Source organism: Geotrypetes seraphini, chromosome 5, assembly GCF_902459505.1.
Source record: "Geotrypetes seraphini chromosome 5, aGeoSer1.1, whole genome shotgun sequence".
NCBI lineage: Eukaryota > Metazoa > Chordata > Amphibia > Gymnophiona > Dermophiidae > Geotrypetes > Geotrypetes seraphini.
Window position 1 is genome coordinate 204,341,767 of NC_047088.1, and position 13,179 is coordinate 204,354,945.

The 13,179-nt window shown below is 43.8% G+C and overlaps 1 protein-coding gene across 1 annotated transcript in view; it reads right to left on the reverse strand.

The window, feature by feature from the left end:
- Positions 1 to 443: 443 nt before the first annotated feature.
- The window catches only part of LOC117360475 (collagen alpha-1(XXVIII) chain-like), a 123,855-nt gene continuing 111,119 nt past the window's right edge, over positions 444 to 13,179 (reverse strand). The window contains exons 34-38 of the mRNA XM_033944262.1: positions 12,270 to 12,375; positions 11,998 to 12,102; positions 3,359 to 3,547; positions 1,050 to 1,114; positions 444 to 766 (exon numbers count right to left, since the gene is read on the reverse strand). Of these exons, the coding sequence (XP_033800153.1) occupies positions 1,107 to 1,114; positions 3,359 to 3,547; positions 11,998 to 12,102; positions 12,270 to 12,375 (408 nt within the window). The 3' untranslated portion in view covers positions 444 to 766; positions 1,050 to 1,106. The remainder of the gene's footprint in view (positions 767 to 1,049; positions 1,115 to 3,358; positions 3,548 to 11,997; positions 12,103 to 12,269; positions 12,376 to 13,179) is intronic.

The following is a 13,179-nucleotide window of genomic DNA, read 5'->3' on the forward strand; positions in this document are numbered from 1 at the left end:
AGCAGATTATTTTACAAAACAGAGGCAGGATCTCCTTTCAGCAACTTGAAAGAAACAAAATGGGTCTTTTGGCCATTGTCTGGCTGTGTTTTTGCTTGATTGGTTGGCAACTGGTTCCTAAGATTTTATATTATTTTATAAGTTTTATTTTATTTTTCTTTCCAGCTTATGATTTATCTTTAATCTTATCTATTGTTTTGCCTTTTGTCTTTGTTTTGTTCTATTTCTATCATTTAAATTTCTCCAGAATTCTACTGTTCAACGACTCCCCCTTCTGCTTCTATTCCTTTCTCTCCTCTCTTCTACCTTCCAAAGCATTTAGATCAATGCTGTCTTGTTAAAATGTTTATTTTATTTTTATTTTTCCTATAACTCTACTTTTCACTTCTCTATTATCCTCCAGGTACTTTAGTTAGATTGTGAGCCTTCGGGACAGTAAGGGAATTTTTCAAGTACCTTTCTTATTTCTAATCTTAATGTATATTTTCTGTAAACCGCTTAGAACCTAACGGATGTAGCGGTATATAAGAAATAAATTACATTACATTACATATTAGACATCTTTTATGGGAGTGTGACAGACAGACACTGGCTTCTGTTTTATGAAAGTAAAGTAATTTGTTTAGAAATATTTCTTGTAGTCCACTATTTATAAACATATTCAAGGGTTTTTCAGTACACACACTATAGTCAGGTCTGCAGTTTTGCTAAGAAATCAGCAAAAACTCTTCTTTTGTTAGGAAACTGTTTCACGCACTTCATACATCTGTAAAGAAAATAAAGTATGTTATTACTAATAGCAAACAGTTTATACGATTGACCTCATGGCCCCATGACAGTATTATTTGTTACTTTACAAATCTAGTTTTGATTTCTGCACCCAGACTCACAGTCCTTGGGCCAGCCAAAGAAATGAAGGTGGATGTGCAACTACTATTGGTCAACCTAAGAGTGCACTTATGTACTGAATTCTAAAAGGAGACAAAGGAAAAGGGTATAAAACTGAGATTGGGCAAGGAATTACCTACCATAACCTCACTGTAACTTGCCTTGAGCTTGGATCTGGAAAGGTGAATAATCATATGTAAAATCCAAATTCATAGGCCCTAGAAACCTGTAAAAGAAAGCTTATATGATTCCATAGATAGATTAAAGGCCTGTTGGAGTTGGAAGCCCATTTTAAGCAACAGGAAGCTTCAGGGCAGCAAAGAGAAAAAGAAGGGAGGTAGGAAAGGGTGAGGAAGATCATTAAGGCCCCCTTTTAGCAAGCCACTTTAGGGTTTTTTTAATCGCTGTCCACTGTGGTAAAAGCTCCAACGCTCATCGGAATTCTATGAGCACTGGAGCTTTTAAAGCAGCGGCTGGCGATAATAAAACCCTAAGGCAGCTTGATAAAAGTGGGCCTAAATAATTAATGAATACTTTAACTAAGCAGCTAAAAATGGCTGTTAGAACAAAAAAAATCTCCAGGAGGAGGAAAAAGCCGCAGAACCCCTCCCACACCAACCAGAAAACTGATGTGTGGAAGTCCTTACTGGTGGTGTAAGTGTACCTCATCGGCATAAAAAAATCTTCTCAACTGGACCGTTTCAAACTAAGCCTTGTGCAATGCAGAGAACAAAAGTTAATTGGGACAAATGTATCTTAGATCTCATACAGCAGAGTAGGAGTAATAAAAGAGATCTACTTATCTCAATTTGAAATCCATCGTACATCAACAGTGGCCATTGTTTTGCCAAAAAATGCTGCCTCAGGATGTGAAGAAATTAACGGACTCCTAGAAGCACAAAGTGATAACCTTCCAACTACTTCTTCAAATCAGACAGACGCGAGTATGTTAAATCTTCAGACCTATCTGCACTCTGCTCAGCGTCCTAGTGGCTTCACAAACATGGACGCGGGAAGCTCTGAGACCCCTTAAAATCTTCTCCTCAATTAAGTTCAACCAATGGCAAACAACATTGCTAATACAATATCAACCATATGGTGTGACAGGAAAAGTGTAAAGTGGAGCTTTGAAACCTGTAACTCAATCCAAATCAGCAAAGTAAGTTCCATTCCATTCTTGAATTTAAAACTAATGGTTCTTCAGTGTGCAGATCTGATTTGGAGAAGTAGTTGGAAGGGGCACTATTATCACTTTGTGCTTTCTAGGGGTCTGTTAATTTCTTCATATCCTGAGGCAGCCTTTTTTGGCGAAACACTGGTCACCGTTGATGTAAGATGGATTTCAAATTGAGATAAGTAGATCTCCTTTATTTCTCCTACTCTGCTGTATGAGATCTAAGATACATTTATCCCAATTAACTTTTGTTCTCTGCATTGCACAAGGCTTAGTTTGAAATGGTCTAATTGAGGAGTTTTTTTTTAATGCTGATGAGGTACACTTACCCTAGTAAGGACTTCCACACTTCAGTTTTCTGGTTGGTGTGGGAGGAGTTCTGAGGCTTTTTCCTCCTCCTGAAGATTTTTTCATTCTAACAGCTGTGCAATGACAGAGTTATATATCTGGAGTCTTGTATTGATATCCCAGGTCAGTTAAGTATTTAGTATGATAATATCTTAGTTTGTTCTACTTGAGTGTGCCATTATATTATAAGGGAGTTGGTTGTTAAATTTTCATTAGTCCTTACGAACTTTGGATGGTATAGCTAGTGTTAAGTGCTTAAATTATTTTTATTTTGTCATGAGTTACAGAGCAGAACAGAAATGTAATTAGTTTACCATGCTCCTCCTCTTTTATTCTGTTTCAATAGAGTTTGATTGCTTTGCTACTAACTGAATAGGGAGCTATTCTCCACTGGTGAAGGGAAGGAGTTGAAAGATATGAGTGACATCCTTCTGCAAAGTTTGCGACTAAAGAAGGAAACAGCTTCAGTACAGAATCCTATGTCTTATAACAGAAAGAAGATTACCAGGGTAAGAACCTAATCTTCCAATCCATACACACATGATAATTGTTTTAAAGCTGAGATGGTCAGGCTAGTTAAGATTAAATTCAAATGCCATCGAAGCTCAAGATAATCAAAATTTAACAGTGGCAAGCTACATATAAGCTCAGATTTGTCTGAGCAATGGATAATCCGTTTTCATTTGATCTGCATCATTTTAGCCTAGGTGTGATTTAAACAGTCACAGATTTGTTCTTATGTTTAAACAACTACAACTATGCTCCGTGTTGTCTTAAGATATTTCATATTTGCAAATATTTCTAACCTAAGTTAATCTGAATGAATACATGTTTAAAGTTAAGCTGAGAAGATAAAAACAACACAAATGTTAGTAGATGTGTGTGTGTGAGGGGGGGGGGAGGGAGGTGGAGGTGGAGGGTGGAATTAGAAATAGGTTAAAGTCATACCTGTGAAGGAAGATACACAAGTCTTTTTACATTCATCTTCAGAATCAAAACGATTAGCATTTCCATGGCAGCCACCGTACCAAAACTGAGCACATGCATTGGCCTGCTTATCATAGTACCATTTTATTATATATGTTCTACATGGCCCTTGATCCAATATTAACCTACAGCGTGGGTCTTGGACATTATCTAAAACAACAAGACGTGGAAGAATATTATAAGAACATGAAAAGAATTTAACATGTTAAATAAACTACACTTGGTTGTAGAATTCATATTGGTTCAAACCGGTATTTTCTTTCTAATTTTAAAAGGCATTTCAAAATAGACAGTCTAAAATGTTACTAATCTTGAAATACTTCCAATGTAATAAACGTAATGGCCTGTATTATCCAAAAGTGAACAATACTTTCAAAATAAAGTCAAATTTCACAGATTGGGATCTTCCAGATTCTGCACACCCAACTGCCCTATGTTTCTCTATCACAAAGGGAATACAATATACCCAGTTACATGCAGTAGGGGCTTGCAGTCCTAAGTTCTCTTGGTGTACCCCAAGTGCAAAACTATTGAGATAATGCAGTGCCATGTGAATGACTTCATACCCTTGCACAATTTTCACATTCTACTCTCTAAGGGGCCTTTTTACTAAATCATGGCAAAATCTGGGCTTAGCACATCCTAATATGGGACTTTCCAGTGTACTAAGTCCATTTTTACTATGGTGGTAAAATAGGGATTTTTCCTATTTATTATTTGCAGGTTCTAGGCTAATGTTATCATTAGTGTGTAGCAACTGAAAATAATTGAAGTAGAAGGACTTGCTGCCTTCTGTTTAGGAAGTACTAAATGCCCTTGCATTAACCAATTAGCACATGGTAATATGAATACACTAGCTGGTTAGAACTTCCATGCCCATTCCTTAGCCCATGCCATGCTCTCCCTCCCCAAAACATTAAAGTAAATAGCAGACTTCCGGCGGAAGCATGGGGCTGTGAGCAGGGCGAGCTCGTGGCTCTGGTACGCCCGCTACAGATCTACACATTGTTCAGCATTTTTTACCTCGTCTCTTTGTGTTGTCGAGCGGGAGAGCGCAGTCGGGTTCTGCTGGAGCGTTTTTGCGGCTCTCTGAGTGATGGCCGCTCGCCTGACTAAGACGGACCGCGAGCGGAGTAAGCAGCCTGAAACCAAGATGCCTCGCCCGAGACCCCCAGCTCCCTCTGGGTTGCGGAGGTTACTGCCGAAGTGCAGGCCGCGCTGGAGGGCACTCTGGGTGACAAGCTGCAGCGCATCTTGGATAAGCTTGACACCTTGGACCAGCGGTTTGCCACGCTAACATCGGAGGTTCGGGAGACACAGCAGCGGGTCAGCTCTGCTGAAGACGCAGTGCAGAGGCTCACGCAGGACCAGGCCGGGCACGCCACCTCTCTGGCCACCTCGAGAATTGGTCCCGCCGGAACAACCTGAGGTTTGTGGGCTTGCCCGAGTCTCTGGTGGTCACTGATCTGGGGGACTTTCTGGAGAAGTGGTTGGTGGAGTCCTTGGCTATCACGCAGAAATTGGGCACTCTATTCATTGAGCGGGTGCATCGCTTGGGGTCCCGGAGGGATGGAGTGGATCGGCCGCGGGTGGTTATCTGCCGCCTGCTCAACTATCGCCATAAGATTGAGGTACTTCAGGCCCTGCGCCGGGGAAGAAACTACAACAACAAACTGGTGTTTCCAGGATTACTTAGTGGAGGTCTCTCAGGCTTGGCGCAAGTTTTCTCCCCTTTGTTCCAGTCTCGTCCGTCGCAGTGTTCCCTTCTCTCTTCAATACCCTGTACATTTGCGGGTGATGCATGCCGGCCGGGTGCACCATTTTGACTCTCCGGAAGCTGCCCAGCGGTTCGTGGAGGAGAAGTTCCCAGAGGTTGCCCCATGATCTTCTGAATGTCTTGCTCGGCAGAGTTGGATGTGCAGGGGGCTCGCTCCTCTTGCTTCTGGCTCTGTGTGAGTTGTGCTGTCTCCCCTGTGGGACTTCACCCATTGACGTTGGTATTTCTCTGGGTTCCCTGGGAGTGGACTTTGCTGCCGGTTCTTTCCCTGCTGGGCTTTTGCTTTCTGGTTTTTGTTTTCATCTGCTGTGTTGGGGGAGGGGAATGGTTGCTTGCTCTGCGACAGTGTGCGTGTAAGTGGGTGATGGAGTGGGACTGGAAGAGGATGCTGTGGGGCCTATCTGTGGTGGATTTGCATGTGTGAGAACGTTCGTGCAGGGTGGGGGTTTGGGCAAAGGCCAGTTGTGTGGTTGGAGTGCATCCAGTCAGTTTGATGGGGAAACGGGGTTGGGGTAGTGGCCTCACTTGCCTTGCAGTCTTGGCCCCTTGCAAAATTCTTTTTTTTTTTTTTTAACCCGCAGTTTTCTGATCTTCACTTTCCTGGGGCTCTGCCCTGGGGGATCTTTTTGTTTCTTCGGGTGCCCATATAGAGGTGTTTTCTGGGGCTGGGATATTTTTGTAGGGGGACTGTAGTGGGCGTACCTTGCTTTCTGGAAGTGGCACCCTTAGGGGTGTGGTACAAGGTTTGGCTAGGGTTGGAGGGGGGCGGGGGGAGAGTGGGGGGTGTTGGGGAGAAGTGGGGAGGGGGTGGGGTGGTTTTGTTGGGGGCTGGGGTCTTCCTTGGTTCAGACAGGTGGGACGTTGGGGGTTTTCTAGGTGAGCGGTTGGAGGGGTGGTGGCTGGGACACTCCTCTGGTTTTATGCTATGGGACATTCTGTATCTGCTATTGGCTCTTTTTTAGTCTTTCCTGGAACATAACTTGATTTCTTGGAACGTGGGGGGATCCACTCGCCTATTAAGAGGTATAAAATATTACAATCGCTGAATCGTAGGAGAGCCTCCATCGCTTTTCTACAGGAGACCCGGTTATCCTCTGTGGAGCATGCTAAGCTCTGTAATTGGTGGGTGGGTGAACATTTGAAGGCTCCGGCTCTGGGGGGAAGGGAGGCGTGATGATTCTCTTTCGCAAGGGCCTTCACCTGCAAACTCACAAGGTTCTTCGGGATCCTGAGGGATGGTACCTTATTGCCTCTGTTTCTCTTAACCATAAGCCCTTACTGTTTTGTAATCTTTATGCTTCTAATAATTCTTCTGCCAAATTTTTTTGGAAGCTGCGTAACCTCTTGCTGCTATTTGTAGATATTCCTCTGATTCTCGGTGGTGATTTTAATGAGGTTCCTGATCCACGGATGGATCGTTCTATTTCTGTGGGACGGGAGACGCTCAGGGCCTACACTGGGGCTTTGCTATTGGCTTCTTCTTTGTGCCTGCTAGACGTTTGGAGGGTTTTATACCCGGTGGAGCGAGATTATTCGCATCTTTCTTGGGCCCTTGGGACGCTCTCTCGAATTGATCTTATCCTCCTTTCCCGGGATCTCCTTCCTGCGATTCAGGAAGTGCTACTGGGCCCCATTGTAATCTCGGATCATACTTGGGTGGGCCTGCGTTGGCTTTGGGGGTCGCCCCGGGAGGGTGGTATTCCATGGAAATTCCCTTGCCATTTATATCATAACGCCCACTTTCACAACTTTTTGCTGACCAAATGGGGGGATTTCCAATGTACTAATCAGGCACATAGAGAGGATCCTATCCTCTATTGGGAGACAGCGAAAGCCGTGCTGCGTGGGGAAATTGTGGCATTTGTGGCCTTCGAGGCTAAAACGCGTCATAGAGCGATTCTTGCATAGGGTTCAGACTCTGAGGTGACGTTTCGCCAGCACCGCTATGTTGGCGCTCAAGACACAGCTTTTGGAGACGCAGCAGGAATTGAATGAGCTCTTGCATCGGAGGGCTCAGCAGTCTAGGGAGCACTATAAATTTCAGCTTTATCGGTTTGCTAAAAAGAGTAGCAGGATGTTGATGCGTTTAGCTTGCCCCTATCGTGGGTCCGCAGGTGTCACAGCTTTGTGTGACGCATGGGGAGTACTGCATCATAAGACCGAGGATATTAGTTGTATTCTGCAGGACTTTTTCGCTGACTTGTATGCCTCGCCGGGCCCGGATCTTCTTGATGTGGAGGTCTATTTGGACAGCTTGGATTTGCCCTGTCTCTCTGTTGGTGACTCCGCAATGTTGGAGCGCTCTATAGAGGCGGAGGTTGAGTGGGTGATTTGTGCTAGCCCGTTGGGCAAATCTCCAGGGCCCGACGGCTACCACGGTGAATTTTATAAGTTGCTAGTCGCTGAGATCGCTCTGTTGTTGTCTGAAATCTTTAATTTAAATGTGGCTAAGGGCTTTTTGCCTTGTTATTTGAACTTAGCTCAGATCATTGTTCTTCCTAAGCCAGGCAGGGACTCAACCCTGCCGGAATCCTTTAGACCCATATCCCTGCTGAATTTTGAGACAAAATTGATGGCTAAGGAGCTGGCGAATCGATTGGCCTGAGTGCTGCCTTCCCTGGTGTCGGAACAGCAGGTGGGTTTTGTGCGTGATCGGCCGGCTTCTAAGAACCTTCGCCGTATTTTGTTGGCTCTGGAGAAAGCCGGTGTGTATGGTACCCCCGCCTTACTTGTGAGCTTTGACACCGAAAAGGCTTTTGACTGGGTGAGGTGGGGGTTTCTCCTTGCTACGTTGCGGGCGTATGGGCTGGGCCCCTTTTTCTTTTTGGCATTATATAGTGATCCAGCGGCGCGGATTTCGGTGGACGGTGGCTTTTCGACCCCCTTTCCAATTCGTAGGGGCACTCATCAGGGCTGTCCCCTATTGCCCTTGTTGTTTGTGCTATATTTAGATCCCTTGATAAGGGAGCTGCAATCTAATGTTGACATCAGTGGCCTTCAGCTGGGTGCCACTCATTTTCAGATTGCGGCCTTTGCCGATGATCTTTTGGTCTTTTTGACTGACCAGCACCGCAATTTGTCTTCTCTTTTGGAGAGTGTTCGGAAGTATGGGAATTTTTCTGGGTTCACCTTGAATTTGAAGAAATCGGAGGCTTCCACTGAGCGCCTCCGTTGTAGTGGGCTGATTCCTCTTTTCGCTATTTGGGCATCCAATTGTCCATGGATGCTCGGGAGCTTTATCGGTTGAATGTCTCTTGCTTGCTTTCCACTACTGGCTCCATCCTAGCCGCTTGGTGTGATCTGCCTCTCTCCTTGATGGAGAAAATGCATCTTTTTCAGATGGTTTTGTTCCCTAAGTGGCTTTATGTTCTGCAGACACTGCGTTTGTGTCTCTTGCGTAAAGATGTACGGGCCCTTTACTCTTTGCTATAGAAATTTCCTGGTTCCACCTGGGCGCATGGTGGGGTGGGGCGGGGCAGGGGGCCCAGTGTACTTGTGTGCCTAGGGGCCCTCGACGAATTAATCCTGCCCTGATCTCGGGGTCATCTGTGACTACTCTTTCTCCTTCACTGCCCAGATACAACATATTGCCAAAACCTGCCACTTCTTCGTCTATAACAGTGTCCTGCAAACTTTCTTGAGCTGCGGCACACTAAAGCTAGTGGCTGTGGCTCGAGGCCCCCTAAAGTGCACAGATGTCGCCGTGATGACATCACATGCATGTGTGACTTCATTACTTTGAAGGTCGCACATGCATGAAAGCCCTACAGAAGGGCCCTGAGATGCCAGTGGGGTGCTAGCAGGGAAGAGGGCCGGAGAGAAGAGGTGCTAGTGCCCGCTGATTGCCTACAGGATGTGCCTCTCGCCACGAGAGGCATGTCCCTGTAGGCAGTCAACTGGTGCCTATCCTCCTCCCCAGTGTGCCGTGGCACAGCTGAAATCTCAGGAGGCACACTAGTGTGCCGCGGCATACAGTTTGAGATACACTGCTCTATAATATTGCAAAATTCCGACCTTTCCTCTCTCAGCACGTTACCAAAACACTTATCCACACCCTCATCACCTTGAGTTTAGACTACTGCAACTTGTTACTCTCAGGTCTTCCGCTTAGCCATCTCGCAACCTTCCAATCCGTCCAGAATTTGTCTGACTCAAATTCTGGGAGAGCCGCTTTACTCATGTTACTCATCTCCTAAAGTCACTTCATTGGCTTCCCATCCATTTCCGATTACAATTCAAACTCCTCTTACTGACTTACAAATGCACTCACTCATCTGACCCTCACTATCTATCTTCACTTATCTCCCGCTATGACCCCCCCCCATGAGCTCCGTTCAGCTGGTAAGTCCTTCCTATCTGTGCCCTTCTCAACTACCAACTCCAGACTCCATCCAACAAGCTGCCCGAATCCCTATGCAGGCTCTGCTTCTGGCAGTATTCAAGGCCTGTCTAAAAACCCACCTCGAGAGTGCTTTTGACTTCTAACTCCTCTCACCTTGGGTTCTGCATCCTCTACCCTCTATGTCATGTCTGTCTGTCCAAGTTAGATTGTAAGCTCTTATATGCAGGGACAGCCTATAAATGTAAAAATGTACAGTGCTGTGTATGCCTTTCAGTGCTATATAAGTGATAAGTAGTAGCAGTAGTAGCGCCCACCCAACCCCCCAAATCCTACTATACTGCCATATAGGTGCCACCTGCAGCCATAAAGGGGTTATATAGACAGGTGAGTATAGTGCAGGGGTGTCCAACCTGCGGCCCAAGGGCCGTATGCGGCCACATGAAGTATTTTGTGCGGCCCTGGTCGAGGGCGATATAGTGTTTTCCTCTGCTGCCTCCAGGTGTTTACTGTCTTGCTGGCTCTCTCCTCTGTCTTGCTGCAGCGTTTGCACGGCCCTAGAAACATTTTTTTCGGCCAATGCGGCCCAGGGAAGCCAAAAGGTTGGACACCCCTAGTATAGTGGGTTTTAGGGGTGTTTAGGGGAGTTCTGGTGAGATGTTTATCTGGCACCCTTTTTGTGAAGTTCACAGCAGTGCCCTGTAAGGTGCCCCACTGCTCTGTTGCCATGTTTGGGTGGCCAGTCCCATTACAATATTGGCCCCTCCCATGTCCAAATGGTCTTGTTCTAGGCATTTAGGACTTTGACAAAATTTTGGTTGAAAATGTGGTATAAAGATAGATGTATGTGGTATAAATTCTAGATGTATGTTTCAAAAATGGGCATTTTCCCCACTGTTGACTTTAGGCTTCTAACACCATACGCCCAAATCGGACTTAAACATATGTTATGCCCCTCCATGGCTCTCTTGCAATCCAGTGTATGTTGTGCACTTTCACCTTTGTGGGTGTGATGCTTTAGAAAAAATTATTGCCAGGATGATAGGTTAAGATGGAAATCTGACACCAACTTAGGAAGGAATTTAGAATGAGTGTGCAGAGCCATCCTGTTGTAGAATTTGGATAAGTTACTGGAGCCTGAAACTTACTCTGCGGGATGAAGTTACTGCTACCAAAAATAGAAACTTCCAGGTCGGGTACTTTGGTTTACAGGTATCAAGTAGCACAAAGGGAGCTTTTATTATTGGGGTTAATACCATGTTGAAGTCCCTTGACACTGTGAGAGGTGCCAATATTTAGAATTTAACTGGCCAGGGTAACAACATAAATGAGACCCCCTAAAAGACTGTGATAACCCATGGCCAGTTAAGTACTGAATATCAACTTAAATGGCTTTGCAAAAACTGGATATTCAATGCTGAAGCCTGGACATAGCTGGCATAGAATATCTGGAATATCTACCTTAAACTTAAAATGGCAAGACAGAAATTCTTATATTTTCCCAAACCCACTTTCTTGTTCCTCAACTAATGAACTAGATTCTGGTCATAGAAAACGTATGCATCAACAAATTGGTTAGTCTATGAGGTGCCACCAGACAAACTTAGGTACTCATTTTTAAAAGATTTTCTTGTTTCCCATTTTTCTATTTTTGTGGATAAGACAATTGTCCTCCCACTCTCTTCAACACACAAAAGTGGGGTCATCTTTCACTCCTTTCTCAGCATCTCTGTACACATTCAAAACACTACTAATGACATATTATATCTTTCTGTATGAATTTATCAAAATCAGTTCATTCATTTCTGAATGTGCTATCAATGCCCTTAGCTGATTTTATCACCTCATACTTAGATTACTGTAACCTACTCCTCATAGGTTTCCCACTTAACCAGTTATCCCCACAACAATGCATTAAAAATTCAGTTGCATGATTTTATCTTCTTCCACTACAGTTTTCTCTTTTTGCTTGTGCATACAGTTCAAGCTTCTCACCTACATATGCATTCTTCTCCCTTGTCTTCCCTACATTTCTCCATTCATTGAGCAAGCATAACCCTTACCTCAAGGGACCCTGATACTGCTCTTGGGAGAATCTGAGGAAGAAAAAAAAGGAGGGGGATCTAGGAGAGGGTCTTTCAAGGAGGGACTACATTTTTTGCTATTTAAGTGAGATTGGAATTCCTATAGGGGTCATTTGTTAGGGAGCACTACTTAAGTGGGAGAGTTTGGACTGCCTTAAGTGGGAAGAGAGATTTTGCACTGTTTTAGAGGGGGAGTGACCAGGGCTAAGTTCTACCTTAAAGCTTTTTAATATAAATGATCTGCTTTGCATGCATTTGTATGTGGCATAACTCATTAAGATTTCCTTATGCTGGACTGAAGTTTTTGCTTGTGTGAACGTTTCTGATAATGCGTGCTAGTATGCTTAGTAAATAGGCCCAGAATGTTGGATGATTGAAAGCATGAGAAATAAAGAGATACCTGTTCCAGAGGCAAATATCACAGAAGAATCTGTTGAGCCTGAAGATGGTAATATAGCTGAGGAAGGTAATGAAGATGATGATGATGGCAATGATGATATCTTTACTGTGGAAAAAGAAGAGAAAAGAAAACAAAGTGAATTCTTGTTAATATAATGAGAACATTTGTCATTACAGAATAGATGTAATGCTGTCTTCTCCTTGGATACCAACCAAACAGAAGAGTGGTATTGTGAATCTAATAGCTGGAACTAGAAGATGTTAAAAGCATACCTTCATTATTTGTTAAAGGTGTAGGTAGCTTCTCTAACACTTCTGGTTCTTCTTCATAGTCATCCTCCTCCTCCTCCTCATAAACTACCTCTGATGATCCTTTGGTCTGTAAAATAATTTACAATTTTAAAGGCATTGTTTGCCTATCTCTCTCTAAAATGTGCCTGGGGCTCAGAAATCATACCTGTCTGTTTTCAGCAGAGTGTACATGAGCATAAGATTGCTGCTGAGAGAGAAAGAGTACCTTGATAGTCAGAGACAGTATGGTGGGGATTGGAGCAAAGAGACAATGGGAAAGGAATTGGGGATTGGGCTGAGAAAGAGCCTGAGTCAGATTGGAGGACAGCAAATGATTTGTGGGTGTCTAGTAATAAACTATATATTAATTTTTAAGTATTACTCATTACATTTTCTTATACACAGTAAGTAGACATTATCAAATGTTATGCCATAAATATTCATATATGACAGATTTTTAAACACTGTAGAGAAATTTAGATGGTGCACCTAAAACAGGGGTAGGGAACTCCAGTCCTCGAGAGCTGTATTCTAGTCGGGTTTTCAGAATTTCCCCAATGAATATGCATGAGATCTATTTGCATGCACTGCTTTCAATGCATATTCATTGGGGAAATCCTGAAAACTCGACTGGAATACGGCTCTCGAGGATCGGAGTTCCCTACCCCTGATCTAAAATCTCCTGAGCTAGATGACTTACAGTATCTTAATATTTTTTATCATGTAATTTAAATATAGTTGTTTTGTATAATTAAAATATCCAGTTAAAAAAAATGCCCCAAGAAAAGAACCAGATTGATTCTAGTCTGGCTGGAACACATGAATTTAATTCCATTAAATCATCTACAGATTCACAGGAGGGTATCTTCTCACCAGTTCAAACTAGACTAGG